This window comes from Onychostruthus taczanowskii, unplaced genomic scaffold (assembly GCF_017590055.1).
Source record: "Onychostruthus taczanowskii isolate IOZ18803 unplaced genomic scaffold, ASM1759005v1 scaffold82, whole genome shotgun sequence".
Lineage (NCBI taxonomy): Eukaryota > Metazoa > Chordata > Aves > Passeriformes > Passeridae > Onychostruthus > Onychostruthus taczanowskii.
This window is the reverse complement of record NW_024506112.1, coordinates 4,294,845-4,312,856: the sequence shown is the minus strand read 5'-3', so window position 1 is coordinate 4,312,856 and position 18,012 is coordinate 4,294,845. Positions and strand designations below refer to the sequence as shown.

Below are 18,012 nucleotides of genomic sequence, written 5' to 3'. Positions count from 1 at the left end.
TACTAAAACATCTAACATTTTTCCAAGACCTACCTTCAACCATTATAGAAGTTGCTGGCATTGAAATAATAACAGTTGTAGTAACACCACCACCAATAATAATAAATCAAGCTTAACATTTGCTTAATGCAGTATTTGTCTCCTGAAGTCCAGCTGAGTTATAGATTGTCCCCTGTGGCCTCTGCCTTGCTCATTACCTAGCAATGAAGCAGGGACACCTAACAGTCAGCTCTTGCTGCTATGCCAAGCCTGGAGACCAGAGCATCAGTCATTCCTAGTTCTGGTGAGGAACCTGGCACTTCCCTCCCTAACAAACAAGTTCAAGGTTCTACAGAGATTAGCTGTGAGGGGATAGCTAACAACAAGCAAATCAAACTATCTTATGTAGTTTCTGCAAGCTTGTACATATTTTTAGGGGCTGGATGACTAAATCTGTGGGATGTGACACACAAGGTGCCATAATGTAACTGCAATAGTAGGCAGATTTTGAAATTCCATGTTCAGAAATGGCTGAGATTCACATAGATAATTCAAACACCCAGTGATGTAGGTAGGCATCACACAGGTTTTGAAATATTCCCATGTGTTAGGAAGTAAGTATGTGGGATACACATGAAAGCTGTGTTGTTTTTTTAAGACTTTAAAGGAAATTTGTCTAGTAATCCTTGCCTAAATAGTGTCTCAGCTGCTGCCATTTGTTCTGTTGGTGGACATGCACAAACTCAAGACTCTCCAGCCTTATCTAAGCTTAAGGAGCCTTGCTCAAAGATAAAGTTTCCCACAGGCAATAGGCTCCTTCTAGTTCAGTACTTTGGTGGTGCACCCTGAAAAATCTGGGCTACTCAGATTTAAAAGTGGAGCCTTTGTTCAGAAATCTTCTATGTAGTTCCCTGAGATTTTATTTAAGATATTTGTTTTTGTGGTTTTGGTCTGTGGGCTAACATCTTGGGAAAAAAAAAAAAAAAGATACTATCAATGTCTACATGCCAGACCAGGTATTTATTATACAGTATTGAGCTAAAGCATTGTCCCTGCCTGTACTTTCTACAAATGAACATTCTACATCCCTAGGCCTTATTTAGTTGTTCTTGAAACAATGTTCCATGGAGTGGCAGAACCTTTTGCTTTGTAGTTTTTTGGGTTTTTTTTTTAGGGTATTATTCAGTCCTATACTAAACTGTCACAAAATGAGACATGAACTTTGAGATAGCATCAAATGTTATAATGGAAGGCCGAAATGAGTGCCACTCTCATTAATAACTTCATTATGGTGGAAGCAAGACCAAACTTATCAAGAAACTGAAAATTATGTTCCATACTAGTTTCTAGGAGATATTTTCCTTTCTCATTAAAATCAAATCAAATTCTTTTTCTAACAGACTTCAGATGTGATCTCTTTAAATCCTCAAGCAAGACTTCAAAAACTGTCTATGAAAAAGACTATCCAAACCCTGATTTCAAACATGGAGTCTAGAGAAGGAGGCCCATGTTTTTAAGGTACAGCAAGGAGAGTCTATATCTACATGTATAAACTAGCATTCTTAGAGTAAATCTGAGGACTGCTGACATTCACACATACCACTTTTCTAAATGACATGTGAAACAAAATGTCTCTCTGGTCTGCTTTCCTTAGGAATTTCAAAGGAGAGAGGTGGTGATTATCATTTTTGTTTCAGAGAATTTATGTCTGGACACAGACATCTTCCCTCTGCAATCCTTGTTTACTCTTGCCATTGATATGCTTTCAGTTCTAGACGAAGTCCTTTTTTTCAAGCATTGAAATATTTGGTTTCTGTTGTTGGACATAATGATTCTTACCACTTCTGCAGTGCAAAGCTGCTGATTTATATGCATCACAAGCTCTATGACAGTGTAGGAGAGGGCAGTGAGGTCAGGATCAGAAGGGAATATAGTGATCATTATCTGAGTTACTGGATAATTCCACAAAATTAACAATTCTGGTGTTGATACTACATTTCTTCTGGTATGATTCAATAATGAACTCTGGAGAAGCAGGACAGATACAGAGGCAGGACTCCTGCTGTGGCCTTAAAATGAAACCCTTCCCTACAGACAAAAACTTCCCAAGAGTCACCCTCGTCTTCTCATGAGCTGCAGTGATCCCAAACCCTCAGGCTCTGAGCACCTTGTGAAGGCTCTTGCTCAGGACACTGCCTCCCTACCAGCCACAGAAGATATTACAGCTGAAATATCAGGCCTGCAAAGCTGCTGCTGGGCCAGCAGGAATTTCCCTTAATTAATTACAGTACCTTACAAGTTCACATAAATACAGTGCTAAGAGAATAATGAAAGCAGTACTTTTTCTCTTGCAGTAAGGAAATAATGCATTTAGGTGATAATTTAAAATAGAGATATACAAATGGTGCTAAGTCCAATGTGAAAAAAAACGCCAATTTTCCATTTAGCATATATACTGAAGTTTACAAGAAGTCAAAGGCCTAAAACCAATATCCTCTGATAGATTCTTTTTGTAACACCAAGAGAAAACCATTTGCAGAAAAAGCAGATACTTTATACTATTGTATAGATTACATTGATACTATTGTAGATGACATTCAGTCACAAAGAGTCATAGAATATTCTGAATTGGAAGGCACCCACAATCATCATAGAGTCTGGCTCCTGACCCTGCACAGGGCAATCCCAAAAATCCCTTTTTTCTCCCAAAAAGGAAAAAAGCATCTTAAATTACCAGTGGTACAGTTTTAAACAATGACCACAATACTCACAAAAACTGCTGTAGCAGTAGAAAGTTTATCAAAAACTTGCAAATTGATGGCTGGTTTGCAAATAAAATATTGAAGTCATCAAGCAAATTGTTTTGAAGAAGCCATCTACCCAAATTCTGATGATGCAGTAGGAAACAGGCTACAGAAAAGCTGAGCCACAGAGACTTGGTAAATTTTCTGGCCCATTAACTCACAGTGAGTTCATCTTTGGGCTGAAATCTTGACACTGCTGAAGGCCTGATTATGCTAAAATAAATGTGGTCAGATACAGAATATGTTCATCACAAATTCAATGTCCGATCCAAAAGGGTTTGGATCAGACCTCTGCTCTAAACTTACAGTTCAAGGCTTCAGAGTCCTTAAAGGTAGAAAAAGTAAAACTTACCATTCAGGTGTTCATTTTCTTGTCTGTTTCTGATTGTGGTGTATCTCAGGTGATGAACTTTTTCCTTTAAGTAAAAAAAAACAAAAAAAACCAAGCATAAAACCAGCAGCAGAAATCTGTAATGCAAGCTTGCTGTAGAAATAGTAAGACACTATAAAGAGCTGAATTCTTTAGCATTCTGAACACTAGGCATCTCTCTCATGGAAAATAATTTTAAAAGAATGAAAAATGTTTATGATGCTAATTTTAGCATTTTTACCTAAGACTCTTGTGGAGTTATCCCCACCAGCAGTAAGTTAAAATGATTCTGGTATTAAATTATAGAGTATTGGGTGTTCTTTTCTGCTTGTTTGGGGTAGTGGCTGGTTTTTTTGTTTGTTTGTTTGGTTTGGTTTGGTTTTGGTTTTTTTGTTTTGTTTTGAAAAGCAATTTTTCCTCAAAAATCCAAGTAAAGGACAAAAAACTGCAGTGACAGCATGAAGTCAGTTCACGATGTTTATAGAGCACTAAGAAGAAAAGACTTTTCCATGGAGCAAAACCAAAGAGAAGTCAGACATGCAATGCAGGGTAAAAACCATCACTACAAAGAAGCTTTTTTCCTGAAGCACTGAAAACAGGCCAAGTAATTCTTCCTTGAAATATGGGCATCTTATAATTCACCAAGAAAAAAAAGACTTATAACTTGGTGCTGCTATCAGGGTACAGATTAGATATGATCTTCCTCCACAAGAAATGCCCCTGACTGAGAGCAATAGCAGCAATTCTTCTGCATGCTTGGCTGCAGATGGATTTGGAAGGTGGCATCCTAGTGCTGTGCTGCTGGTGCCCAGCTTGGGAAAGGGCCCTCAAACTGTTCCAGGCTCCTGCACTTTTGCTGTTAAGTGTTCCACTGTGATGACAAAGCTCAGATTTTCAAGAGATGCAAATACAAAGAGCACTCCCCTTGCTGGCAGCATCTGATAGCTCTTTCACTCTGAAAAACAGCAGACTAGCTTTGTTTTTCCTCTTTCTACTAAATGACCTAAAGGACAACAAGAAATTATTTTTATTAATGCATGACCTCATATAAAACGAGGGCATAACCTCTTCCTCCATGTGTCTTTTTAGAAGTCATTAATAAATCTCCTCTCCATGACTTGCAGCTTTGATGCAGTTCTTTCAGTGTCTCAGTGTGTGGGCTTTTGTAAATCCAGTTTTTGTGCCTCTCAATTTACTCCATACATTGAATACAAAGAGCTGTAGAGCACTGCCAGCAATTCTGGATTTCACTAAGTATATTCAACCCTTTCAGACAGGCATAAAGCCTGCTGTAAGTTAATATTTTGTAATTGCTAGAATAAATGTATAGTTTTGATATAGTCAAGTTTTGTTAGCTGAGACTGCTCAGTAGCACATTTGGTTTGTTTGGTGACATAAGGTTTGTGGTTTCATGAAAGATGCACATCACCCAACAGTTTAAAACAAAAGTCTTAGGAGACCAGCACCATTTAACTCTGGACTTAAACCAAACTCAGAAAACCTCTCAAACAACAGTGGGAACGTGTATCTAGACGATTCAGAACCATAACCAGCAAGCTTCTTGGGAGCTGATTTGCATACAAATAACAAATAATAATAATCATAATAAATCATAATAATAATAATCATAATTAATAATAATCATAATAAATAATAATGATTATTACTTTTGACCTCATATGCAGGCACCAAAACACAAGAACTTGCTTTTAGAACATCTGAACAAGATTTCTATCAAGGAACAAATTTCAAACTCATACCTGTTGAGTGGATGGTAGCCTCTGTTTTTTGTTCTGCCACTGTTTAAATCTGTCAAGGGCTTCATCCACAGAAATTGCCCCCTTTTTCACCTGTTTCTGCAAGTGGATGAGTTCCTCCTGTTCAGGAGGGATCTTGTGTACCACAGTGCTGTAAGTTACTGTCTCAGTGTGGCCTCTGTGTGCTTCTACAACAAAATGTACAAAGTGAGAAATGCAATAAATCAGTGAGGATTCTCCCATTACTCTTGGGCAGCAGAGCAGCATCCCAAACATTTGTTTCATTACTACTGCCCTGGTCCATGGATTCTCCATTAGTGTTGCTTCATAAAATAATTTCCTTCTAGCACTACAGTTACAATACTGACATTTTAAAGGAAATGGTTGCTGTGTAAAATATCCACCTTTTTACCCTTTCTTCTTCAATGTCATAAATTATATATCTCAAAAGTTGTGGATAAAATTTGGTCAGCAAGCATCTTGAAATTTCAAAAGATTGCCTTCCTCCAAGGAAGGAAATAGATTATTAAATACATTTAATAACAAGAAAACACTGCAGCCCAGTGTTCCTGGAGATTATGACAGAGTGCACAGCTGAAGGGAGATGTGTGTTATCAGAGTGACAGCTTGCTCCAGGGAGGTGTAGCACTGCCTCTCCCCAGGATACTGATACTGGAATGGCTGATCCAGAACACATGAGCAGCCATGGAATGGGGGCTCTGAGCCCTCTGTGGGGCTGTTGCACATGTTGCACTGCATGGGGAGTGTGGCCAGGATAAAAGTTTAATCCATCAATATGATTTGGGTCAGTTTTTCTGTTCCACCATGCACCAGTATCTTCATTCCAAGCAAGGAAGGATTGGTCAAAGCGGCACCATAAATGGAAACTATAGCAGCAACATTGTAATGTGCTACAACTCAAATAACAACTGGACTGGCACAAGTAATCAACTTTACATGCATTTTGGGGTACCCAGGAGAGAACTATTGCTCCCCCCACTTCTGTCTTTCCATGGCTGGAATTACTGCACAGCTGAGCCCTCCTGTCCTTCCTTGTCTTGGCTTTAAAATCACAATCATGAAGGGAAAAAGAGAAGTGCAAAGTAATTCTCACTCTACAAATCTTTCCTACAAGACTATAACTTTTAGTCTTCTTTCTTTAATCTGATCTCTTAATGTTGCAATACCATTGAGGATATAAATTGTAGGTGACAAAACAGATGCTAAATCACCCAAAATCAAGTCACAGCAAAACTCTGCTAGCTCTACTGAAAAATATCATGGCAGTTAAAGAGCTAAATTAAATTCTGTACCAGGATTCCTGGCCTCACAGTATGTCCTGCTGTTGTCACTGGTCACTCCACAGGCCTTTTGCCGAAACACTGCAACAAAATTAGGAATATAAGGAAGTTGAAAAATGGCAATAAAAACCATTACATTCTCAATGAAGGAAGGAGACTCATAAAAGCAGGCTGGAATATATTTTTTGTTCTAGTCTAAGAGTATTTTTCAATCCACTTGTCAGTCTAACGTTAATTACTTGAAAAAATGTTCAGTTGCACAGAATGGCAGGATTACTGATGTTACAGAAACCATTACAAGACACTTTGAAGAAAATTAAAAGGATTTATCACACTAGCATATTACGTGTCTGGAAGAAACAGTAGGATTGCAGAGTTCTGCAGCTGGTACACACACTGTAGCCTGTTCCTTATTTTATGGGGAAAGCTAAGGCAGAAAAATCCCAATAGTACCAGGTGACAATAGTGACACTGCTGAAAAGAGTGTGTGTATATTTGTGTGTACTTTATTCAAGCACTAGAAACAGCAAAGCACAACCCCTCTGTTAGAGCAGCCCATCATTCCCACTCCTGTGAAGTGCCCAGAGTACAGCCAGCCTGGATACACCCTGAAATGCAGCACTCAAACTTTTGCTGGCAGCATATGTAACACCCAGAAGGTGGGAATTGCTCAGTTTCTGACATAGCCTGTGTGGCAGTAGCTTTCTCTCAAGTCTCAGTTCTGATTTTCACTAAACAAACTGACATTCTAGAACCTAGAATAATTCCTGCCAATTAAGTAATCCTCTGTCATCACTGCAATGCAGCAAATGTGCCAATTCAATGGAGCAAATATTTTCCTGGGGACCAAGGCCCAGGCCAAGGGAGCTCTGCTGAAGCAGCAGCGTAGGCATTCTCTCACTTATATCCCTAGCTCAGCCAAACACTGATATATTTCAACTTTTTAAACACTTTTCTCTGTAATTATTAAAGAATCCTACAAAGTATATTTGCAGTGTTTTCTTCTCTACTTGAAACAGTATTCTCCTTTTAAAGATGAAATTAAAGTAATGAGAGCACAGAGGTAATGCAGGCAGCCTGAATTTTACTGCATAAGGAGGAGAAGGGACATACTCAACAATGTGCCTGATTGGAAAGCACTTTAATTGATAGGCTTTGAAATTTCTGCTGAGTTTTGCAGTGTTGGAGTAATCAGAAATGGAATTACTCTTCCAGTGAAAAGTAAAATTGTTAAAATCACTTTATGTTCTGCATCTTGCTGAAATGATTTTAGTTGGCAGCAAGTATTCAGTGTGGGTGAGGTCAGTGAAAACAAACGCCTGCTTCTGGAATGCCTGGAAAGGCAGGAAGACTCCACTGTATAACTGTGCCATAAGTTTAGGGAGAACTCTGGCAATTCACCCTTTCATTCCCACATTTCAATTACTTATGAACTACTTGAACACAGCAGGGAAATAAAAGTAACAGGTAATCTTGCACAGTGATATATTCCATTATTTTTTTAATGGAAGATAAATGAAATAGTCCTTCAGTAAAGCGATATTGATACAGCAAATTTTTTAAGTGTCAGAATGTCAAATTCCTTCAAGTAAGGATATATATTTTTTTTATTTTCTGGGCCTCTCTAGCACAGATAATCTGATTAAAATGTTTCAGCACTTCTATCATACTTACTGTGGACCCTTCAGTAACATCTGTAGGATGAGAAAGCGAATCCTTTTGGATTTTTACTCATGTTGTGACTGGCTAAACTACCAGTCAAAATCTACTTATTAAATGTCCTGACCCTGTACATGCCATTTAGTTTTTGTCTACAACAAACTTCTGTTGCAGTTTCTCAGAATTAAAAGAGGCTGAGAGAACTAACAGGTAAATCCACTTCATTCCCTCTCCTCTCTTCAGCTGCTACAGGATACAGATGCAGTTCTTTGCAAGCCCTAAATACATTTTTATGTCTCAGGCAGTAAGACCTCTCTTTAGGAATGTAATGTGACCCCAATATTCTTCCAGCAAAGCAAACTCAGAGAGAATTAAATTACTGTAATTATTCTAATAGGACATGAAACCAGAAAGCAACATTTAAGAAGTGGGGCAAAATACAAATTTTGAGGCAAATATGCAAAACTCTGGGAAAATTCCTAATGTAATGAAGTGAGTGGAAAATTTCCTAATGTTGGAAAGTGAGTGGGATCCAAGAACTCTGAATTGCCTGTTTTATCTCAGACTAACTATAAAGATGTTGTTTCAGGCTGTCTGCATATGCAGATAAATAATGCTATGAGGCTTGAAATTTGCTTAATATTTTCATGCTTAGCACCACAAAAGGGTTAGAAAAATTTGAAATCTAAGTCTTTTGTGTATAATTCTGAACTAAGAAGACCATTTTATAGTAACAAACTGCCAGAAATTGTGGTGAGTATGAAGGGTCTAGCAAAAAAGAATGAAAGTTTTTATAACAGTTGCAGGTTGACAAAATGGACAGGAATTTGATTTTCAGAATTAATCGAATTTCTAACACAAAGCTGTAATGTTAAGGAGCCACAGACGCACTATGACATTTCAAAAATTGGTTAGCAACATAATTAAGAAACACAGGAAATCAAAACACGGGAAGAGTTAGATCATGGGAGAGAAGAACTCATAAGCTAAGAGGCAATGATCAACGAAGATATGGTTTCTAATTTATATTTTACTTTACTCATCTAAACTATGAGGGTTGTTGCCTGATTCGTTGAATTGGCAACGTTACCTCTAGAGTTTCCACCATACACTAGTGATTCAAAGCTGGACCGATGGACCTACCCTCTGAAAGAACATATGAGCTAATCATACCTAATACCTACTTACTTGACGCTTTCAGTAGGACAAACAAAAAGGAGAAAAGACAGTGATTAAAAAATCTTTCAATAAATATCACTATTTTGAATTCAGCTTGCTTAGGAAATTCAAGATGCATTTATTCATCAGCTTCATTGAGCTGATGTTCCAAACAAAATTATCTATTACTGTTTTCCTTAGGAAACATTCAAAATTTAAATACAGGGAAACAAAATCTTTATATGAACACATGGCTAAGTGATAATTCAAATTAATTAGTACACTAGGGTTGCACTTAGTAACACAAACTCAGTTGCAAATTACAGTGGGTTTGCAAGCTGCCTCCTTGTTCTTTGTAGGTTTTTGCTTCATTCATTTTAGAATTGTCATGTAATTAATTCGTGATTAATGGAAGAATGGAGAAGGAGGGGTGAATTGCTGTTTAGGATATTTTGCAGGGAGAGACTCTTGCCTTTGTCCATTCAATTTTTTCCACATTGTTTAAACACTTTAACATTTAAACTGTGTATGTATAGCACCTAGGCAAATAAAACCTCCAAGTTCTTTTTTTCTGGTAAGGATTGGATTGTAAATTAGATGTAGCACAGCAAGAGATGACAAATACACAGAGAATGCTAAGGAAGGAATACAGTAGAATGATGCTTATTATTCAGGAGAAGAGAACTCTGCAGATGTTTGTTCACATCTTTTTAGATCTATTATCCTTTTGTCTGATTTGTTTGCTAACACACCGAACATCACTCAGCATGAGGACTCAAGAGAGGTCATCAATGCAATTCTAACCAGTAAGTTTTGTAAGAGATGATGAACAACGACTCCCAAAATTTATACAAAATATTTCACATATCCCAAATGAAAACAAAAACTTCCAGTGACTCATAACATGAAATCAACTAAGGAAATGCGACCTTCTAAATAGACTTTTCTCTTTTCACAAGGCAAGGCAGATGGGCATGGATTAGAAGCATATAATCATGGCTCAAGAATCTGACCTAGGTAGGTCCAGGCATCGTGGAGAAGGGTTGGCTGTATGGGGCAAGGTAACAAATGCAGCATCGGTGTCTGGGTACACCTACACCATGACGAGGCAAAGGGAAAAAGACTGAGCAGTTTTAAGTGCCTCAGTGCAGGAAAATGAGTGACCACAAATACGCTGGTACAGGAATTCTGATCAGGCCTAAATGGGCAGCCTGACACTCAAGACATTTTTGAGAACGCACAACAGCCATTTTATCAGAATAAAGACTAGAGGATGCCAAGTGCCCTTGCAGAAATACCAACTTGCCATGTTGCTCCTTGATGTTGCCAGGGCTTTCAGTGAGAGCATTACATCCAGTCATCCCAATTTTACAGGCTATTGCCAGCCTCCCACTGCTCTTTAGTTGGCTGAGAATGAACCACTCCATTTTCTCAGACCAAAAAGCAAAATGATTTTAAAAGGAATTACAGTGTAATGACGATGTGAAAATATTAATCACAAAATAAGCATACGCTCACCAGCAATTCCCTTCACAGTTTGCAGTGAGATTCTGAGTCTGACAAATATGAGCTCAAATCTGTTAAAATCCCAGCAACTTTGGTCACAGAAGGACCTCAGGAGACTCTACAGAGATGACTCCCCTACATTGAAGCAAGTTAATAAAGACAATACCAGAACCCCCTTCTTACAGAAGAGTGAGTGAGTGAGTGAGTGAGTGAGTGAGTGAGTAGAAGAGGCACCAGTGGTTACTTTAAGGAGCTGCTCAGAGGGTGGTGTCAATGTTCTGTGTACCCCAGTACCACACACAATGAAAACAGATCTCACATCTCTGCTCTTGTGAGAATTTTAACTTAGTGCACCATGGAAGCTGGAGGACTTTAGTGACATACTCAAGGAGTATTTGCTCCAGGTTGTAAAACCTGAATATACTTATTTAGTCCCATTTTTCTTGAGCAGAGACAAGCAAAAGGGGAAGGACTCTATACATGTTTTTACTACAAATATGCTATTTGGAACAGTTTGGTTTGCAGCCAGACAGCATCCCACAAATATTTTTCTCTCTCTGCACCTTATTCAGTACTTGTTTCAATCTACCAAAGTTCAGATAGCAAAAAATCTGACTGAATGAAGACAGTTCGGTGAAGCTGGTATATCACTCCCAACCAGGTCTGTGAAAAGAGTCTAACTGCCAGCCAAACAGTGCTTCCTAGTATTTAATTCATGGAAAAACACCCTTAAGTTAGGAATACATAATGAAATTCATCTGCAGTGCAGTACTTTATTCTCACTGTAGGAGAATACTACAAAATTCCTCTGTGGGACATAAATGTTTTGCAATTTGCATGGCCTCTGAGGCTTCACTTTGGAAACCCCTGCTTTAGAGCATTTAAACAATTGGCTTAATAAGAATTACTGACTCAGGGTATGATCATTGTATTTCCCAGTAATCAGCCTGATAAGTTTCCATGACACTAACAGTTCTGTTCTGGATTTTATTTATTCACTTCGGTGGGTTTATGCTGTCTATTCTGTAGGTGAGATATTCTGCTTCTCTAAAAATATCCACTGGATGCTACTTCTTCTGCATACCCTATGATTCTGATGAGCAATGAGAATGATATTCTCCACTGGAATAGTAACTGGAAAATATATTTTTCCATTTCTAATTTTTAAACCTACGGTGAAGTCCCACAGACAGCTATCTTTAAATAGCAAAATGTTTTCACTGCACAGGAGGGAAAATGCATTTCTTCATGGATTTGTGAGAGGTTTGCAAATAAATAAAGGCTATAGCATTGGAAATTTATGCTGTTGTAGGGCAGGTATCCTTGCTGCAGAGAAACCCTTTCATATTAATGGTCTGTGATGAGAGGTAAATGACTAAACCAGGACAGTAATGTAATCCTTAACCCTGAGGGAGTCCTAGTAGGTCAGGCTTCAGAAATGGCAGGGGCATTGCAGAAACTCATGCATCTGTCCTACAACTACACAGAGGACTTTGGTTTCTAGCTCAATCAAACTTGGTGTCAACAGGGAACATTAAAAATTGCACTCTAAACTGAAAACACAACACCTTCAGATGTTTATTTAACAGTTGTTTTGGCAGCAGACAATTGAACAAAACACTGAAATAACCTTCAGAGGAATACTAAGCACCTAAGGAATGGTAAGGGAGCACAGTAAGAGTGCACACCATCTGGACAATGAGCTACTTGGCATCCATTTGCAGCTCCACTGGTTGATGAGCCTTTTACACACAAGATAAAATTCTTGCAGTGGACTAAATTAAAGAACAAATCTACTCTCTGTTAATAATGCAGTCTGTTTACCAGTGTTCAATACAGCAGTTTGAATGTTCATTAAAATTTGAAAGTATAATAAATGAAACTGAGTAAAAGCAATTAGAACATTTATGTTTTAAATCTTTCAACTCCCCCATGTTTCCCAGAATTTATGTGTCAGCAAATTCAAGGCAGATGCTCAAACTGTGAATTGTGGTAGTTCAGTTGCAACAACTTGCATCACTGGCTGTTTACTGCCTAGGTTTTGAAGTGTAGATCTTGCTCTGAAAGTGACTCTTGTCCATGTTTGCTTTCTACAGATCAACAGTTTCCCTGTCCTGTTCTGCAGAACACCAAGTGGGGTAATGTACAGGGAGGAGGCTTTCTGCCCAGTGTAAACTTGATATTCCATGTATTTGAAAGCTGCTTATCACAAAGAAAACTATTTGCTTGCTTTCTTCTTGGTTGCTATTCTCATGGAAGCACCACCACTTTTGCTTAAAGGTGACATCACTCTTTTGTCATGACATGGCCTTCATGCAATGTGCGGTGAAAACACTCATGGAAATTCAGCCATTTGATTTCTCCAGATGGATATAAAAATAAATTTAAAAGAGTCACCTGCACGCAATCCAGGAGGCAAAAGGCATTTCTGCTATGCAGTGCTTATTACCCCCCACCAAATAAATGAGCCCATCTATGGGTACATAAAGTACAAGAAAAAAATGCTCCTCTTGCATATCTGCATGGCATAATCACACCAGCCTCTGCCATCCTTGGGGCATGACACTTTCCATGAACTCCAAAAGTACATGGGGATCCATCTGTGAGCAAATGTGCAGCCTTTACACAGTCTCTCTCTGTGCATGGCTCTCCGTTCTGTTTTCCAGAGTACCTGTGTCTTACTGAATGCCAGAAGGGAACAGCTCTGAAGATAACCAGAATTGTGCAGAGAAGGCAATCTGTTTCTTACAGGGATATCAAATAATTTGCTTTAGAAATTAAAAAGTATTTAGCAAACAAAAAGTGAATACAGAGGAGGGAAGGATGGCTCAGTTAAGCAACTACAAGTTGCTCTGCCAACAAAGCCCTGGCAAAAGGTGAGACAATTCATTTAAGGCAGCAATCCAGCTTGCAATGCCTGATGTCAGAGTACTGACCAGACACACTAAGGATTTAATTTGAAATTCAGAGAACTCTTAGTGGCCACTGAAATCAACGGTGTCTCTGCTTTGAATGAGTAAAGTGTTGTGTAATTTTGTTCACCTCAAGAATCTTAGTTACTTCATACTGGGCATCCCAAAACTCAGTGGATGCAGAATCAAAGGGTTTGTAATAGGAGGGTTTGAAACAACACATGGAGCCTCAGAGCAGGCATGAATTATATTTTAAACAAAACGAGAATGAAAAACACTAAAGATTTTTATGCTCACCCACTTTAAACACTAGATGAAATGAAAGAAAATATCTGAGATAAATAGCTGCATATGGCTACCTACTTATTACTGTATTGAAATGTTCCTGGCAGGGAGAAAGGGTAAAACTACCTTAATTCTAACTTTTGTTTATTTGACTTTGCAGTATCTGCAATGCTCTTTTTAATATAATAGACGAAAACAAACCCCAAAACCATAACCAACTTATTTGCTGGATGAAAAATGTGTATATCAATAACTAGAGTATTTCACACTGTTTAAATTATAAAGGAAGGGCTGCAGACACCCGCAGGTTTTAATGATGAACTGGAATGAAGTTTCCTTGTTCATACTGATGAAACAATCTTTTTTTTTTAATCAAATATAAGCAGTCCTAAAATAATAAATTGGAAATTGGGATGTTGCTGGACTAGAGAGAGAACTTTTTAACCAATGCAGAGGAAAAACACTGCCAATCCAAGCAGGAAGAAAAAATCTTTCAGTTGAAGATATGTCCCTTCTGTCTAAAATTTCACTAGCTATCTCAGGAATCCCTGGACAAAAATGGACATTCTAGGTCTGGAACCAGCAGGATAGGTAGGAAAACAGAGACCTGAGTGGTCAGCTGAAGCTTTCTTGAAGTGTTTCCATTTTTCCTCATGAATTGTGTAAGCAAATGAACATGAGTCAGAGGCTGATTTCACAGAACTACTGGAGAATAATCTGTCTACCACTACATCCTTATGAAAGCAAAGGTAAAAAACTGGTGTGTGTGTACATATGAATACATACACATGGGGAACCATAGCCTCATCAGAGCAGCTCCTCTGATAGCATCTACCTTAGTCAATAAACAAAGCAGAAGCACTGCAGTACAATAAAAGACAGTAAAAGCAATCTCCCAAATAAAACATCTCCACTAAGGGTTCCCAAGTCAGTGGTCTGTCTATGATGATGGTGGACCAAGATTTGTGACACTGCTCTAGTAACCTCAGTAGAAGCAGCCATTTCATGACTTCTGTAGCTGTAACAGGCCCCCTGTGCCCATCCATTCTTGGATTACACTTTAATGATTCATACTTGTACCTCCTGAATATGCTGAAGAAAGAGCATTAGCCCATGCATTCTGGCCCTAACCTGGAGTTACACAGGCTGGAGGAAGAGAGCTATCTAGGAATAATAAAAGAAACCACTGCCTGAGATAGGCATGAAAGAGGAGGTGCTACTCTGTATTTGGTAAGATGTTTTGGGCAGTATTAATTCTGTTCCAGTGTAAAACATGTAAAGCATGAGGTAAGCAACCTAATGGTGTCCTTTGACAGCCTATTTTTTTACCATCTATTTTTCTCAATTGGCAGGCTTCTGTAGAAGAGGCTGGGGATGCAGGCAGGATGGATTTTGGGACTTACACAGAGATCTCTGCAGTATATCCACTGAATTCCTTTTGCTACTTTCAAATTTGGTTTCAGTCTGAATTGAATTACTAAGACATCTGAAATCCCTTCTGGTCTTGTATTTCCATGAAATAGCTCAAAAGAGTTTCCCAGTTTTCATAGAAGTGGTAAAAAGACATAATTTTTCCTTCAAGAAATATAATGATCCTATGTAGAAATGCCCATTCCTAGCATCTCAAATTGGAGAAAATGTATTTGAAAGAGGAATCCTCATACAGGCTTTTCTTCCAGAAAAGGTCATTCTTTTTATCAGAAGAAAAAAAAAATCTAAGAGAGAGATTTCAGCCTAAAGTAAAACCATTTGATAAAGAAACTGGAAAGAAAGGCAATTCAAATAGCACATTCTACATTGCTGTAACATACACACTCACAGCTAGCCCAGCGATTCTTCATTTTCTATCATATTGTCATAATTTTTTAAAAGCTAAATAAAAACTGTGATACTTACTCTGATGCAAACTGAAAATTATTCAGAGATGTTCTCAGCTCATTTGAAGGGTGAGAGTAGGTTGACTGAAACAAACAACGTGTTGGTTTGGAGGCAGCTGAACAGGGATCTTAGTCTTTTAGGAAATGTTACTGCTCAAAGAGAAGAGACCAAGACAAGAGTCTACATTCTCCCAGAAAATATTTATGTGGCAGCAGCACCAACCTTGTACAATGTAGGGCGTGTTCTCCTCCCTGACCAGCGAGCACACGGGCCGGGGCGCAGGGGCTGGCGGCCTGTTCATGATAAAGGACCTGCAGTGCTTCCTTTTCTCCTCCTCCTGCTCCTCCTGCCCCAGGATGAGGTCGTACACACATTCATCCTGTGCCACACAAATGTAGGGGTGCTCCTCCTCGCTGTCCTCCTCACAGGATCCCTGGTCTTCTCCACAGCAGGCGGTTCTGAGTCCATCACCCTGCTCTCTTTTACTCCTGTCCATCACAAAAGTTCTCTCTGAAAAAGGAAAGTACTGTGTTGCATATACAGGATAAAGAGAGGAGATGATGATTTATCTTAAAGGTTTAGAGCTTCCTAAAGTAGCTCAGAGACCTCATTTCACTTCTAAACTACAGCACACTCATTTTCAGAGGCTTCTGATCATCTAACTCAGTAGAGAGGATGTCCCAAAGGAATAATTCCAACTTCAGGGCTTCCTCATGAGTTCACACCAGATTATCAAATGTAGATGCTAAGCTATTAGCCACAAAATAAAGGGATTTATTTGCAGAAACACTGAGTGCCCAGTTGCTCTCATGAGAGTTACACCAACATGTAACTAACATGTAACTCATGGTTAAGCCAAGTAAGAGGTACCTGTGGCCCTTGGCATTCTGCAAAGTCATGCTGTTTATTACCTGTTGCAAAAAATGACATAAGAATTGAAACTTAATTTAGGAAATGCTGGATTTTGTGTTTCCTACCTCTTCAGTATCCCACAGGGTTTTGAGGGCTTTACAGATCTACTGTAAGCCCTGGTGAAACAGAAATTGAAAAGCCATTTACAATGTAGGTAAAATGTATGACCTCTTACAATCTATGCTAAGACTATCCAACCCTCTCTCCCCTGCAAAAACTTCCACGTCTCTCTGTATTCCCTATACCTCATATACTTGATAATATAACTACTCAGAACTTGCTTTTCTCTTGCTGCTTTACAGCATTAAAGGCATTGTTGGTTTCCTGATACCTGGGTTTGTTTTGATTTATTTGTCTTAAAACACCCACAAACTGGTAAGAGTTAGGAGCTGTCACTGAGGCTGGTGTTCCCATAAATGTTTATAACTTCCTTGGCATGATTACCCATCTTTCCTACAAAAACAGTAGACCTGTTGCCTGGAATCCTTGTACTGACTCATGTTTCCCTTGTGCTGTAATTTACTGCCTGTACCTATGTGTATCTGCTAAACTCGGCTGGGGTCACTACTGGTGTTTTCAATCCTTTGGCTGCTATTTAAAGAATTACCTGTTTATTGGGTTCAGAGGGGCTAAACAACCTTTTTAAGTGGGATATATTTGTTAATGGGATGTATTAATAATAGCATGTACTATTAACATGCATTCTGGCTAAGATATATGTTTTAAAACCACAAGTGGTATCAATACACCTGCTGTATATAATATGAATAATATTTTGTTTCCAGATCACTACATGAGTTCTGTTTCTTTCTCTGTAGGACATTCTTTCTTTCAACTCCCACAGGGGGCACTCTCAGGCCACTGCCAAAGCACAAACTTGAAGAAGAAGGGCCTCGGAAGTACTCCACAGCAATTTCTAAAGCAAGCAGCTTGCTGAAAATATGTAGCAGTAACTCATTACAGCTCCTCTTTGAAAGGAAGCATCGTCCTCAGCTGGAGGAATTCTGACACTCCATTTGTCAGTGAGGAAACCACAGCTAAACACAGAATAATTCAGAGCACATTTTAAATGAGCTATTCCCACAGGAGCATTCAGATGAACTCTGCTTTACCAGCACAGCAGTTGGCACAGGACACCAGGAAACTTCCTCTGCTGGTACCCACATGCAGACAGAGAGCATTTGGCAGAGAGGGTCATTACTGTGGTGATGTAGCTGTATAAGAACTACTCCAAACAGGCATTTATAACAAACCTACACCAACAAATCCTGTGTGCCAAAACTGATCCCTCATTTATACACACATACAGATTCACCTTTAATGTTAATTTTATGCTGCCCCTCTTTCTCTTAGAATTCACTTATGACTTTCTACCTATAGCTATTCCTTTCCTGCACAGTAGAACACAGGATAAAACCCTACCTATAGCAAGCTATTTTTGCCTAATTATGTGAACATCAGGGTGCTTGGTGATGGAAATTTAAGACTCTA

General features: G+C 38.7%; 1 protein-coding gene across 1 annotated transcript in view; it reads right to left on the bottom strand.

Moving 5' to 3' along the window:
- The window catches only part of BANK1 (B cell scaffold protein with ankyrin repeats 1), a 132,725-nt gene that overhangs the window by 3,762 nt on the left and 110,951 nt on the right, over positions 1-18,012 (bottom strand). The window contains exons 11-14 of the mRNA XM_041424495.1: positions 15,832-16,119; positions 6,224-6,292; positions 4,914-5,098; positions 3,136-3,199 (exon numbers count right to left, since the gene is read on the bottom strand). Of these exons, the coding sequence (XP_041280429.1) occupies positions 3,136-3,199; positions 4,914-5,098; positions 6,224-6,292; positions 15,832-16,119 (606 nt within the window). The remainder of the gene's footprint in view (positions 1-3,135; positions 3,200-4,913; positions 5,099-6,223; positions 6,293-15,831; positions 16,120-18,012) is intronic.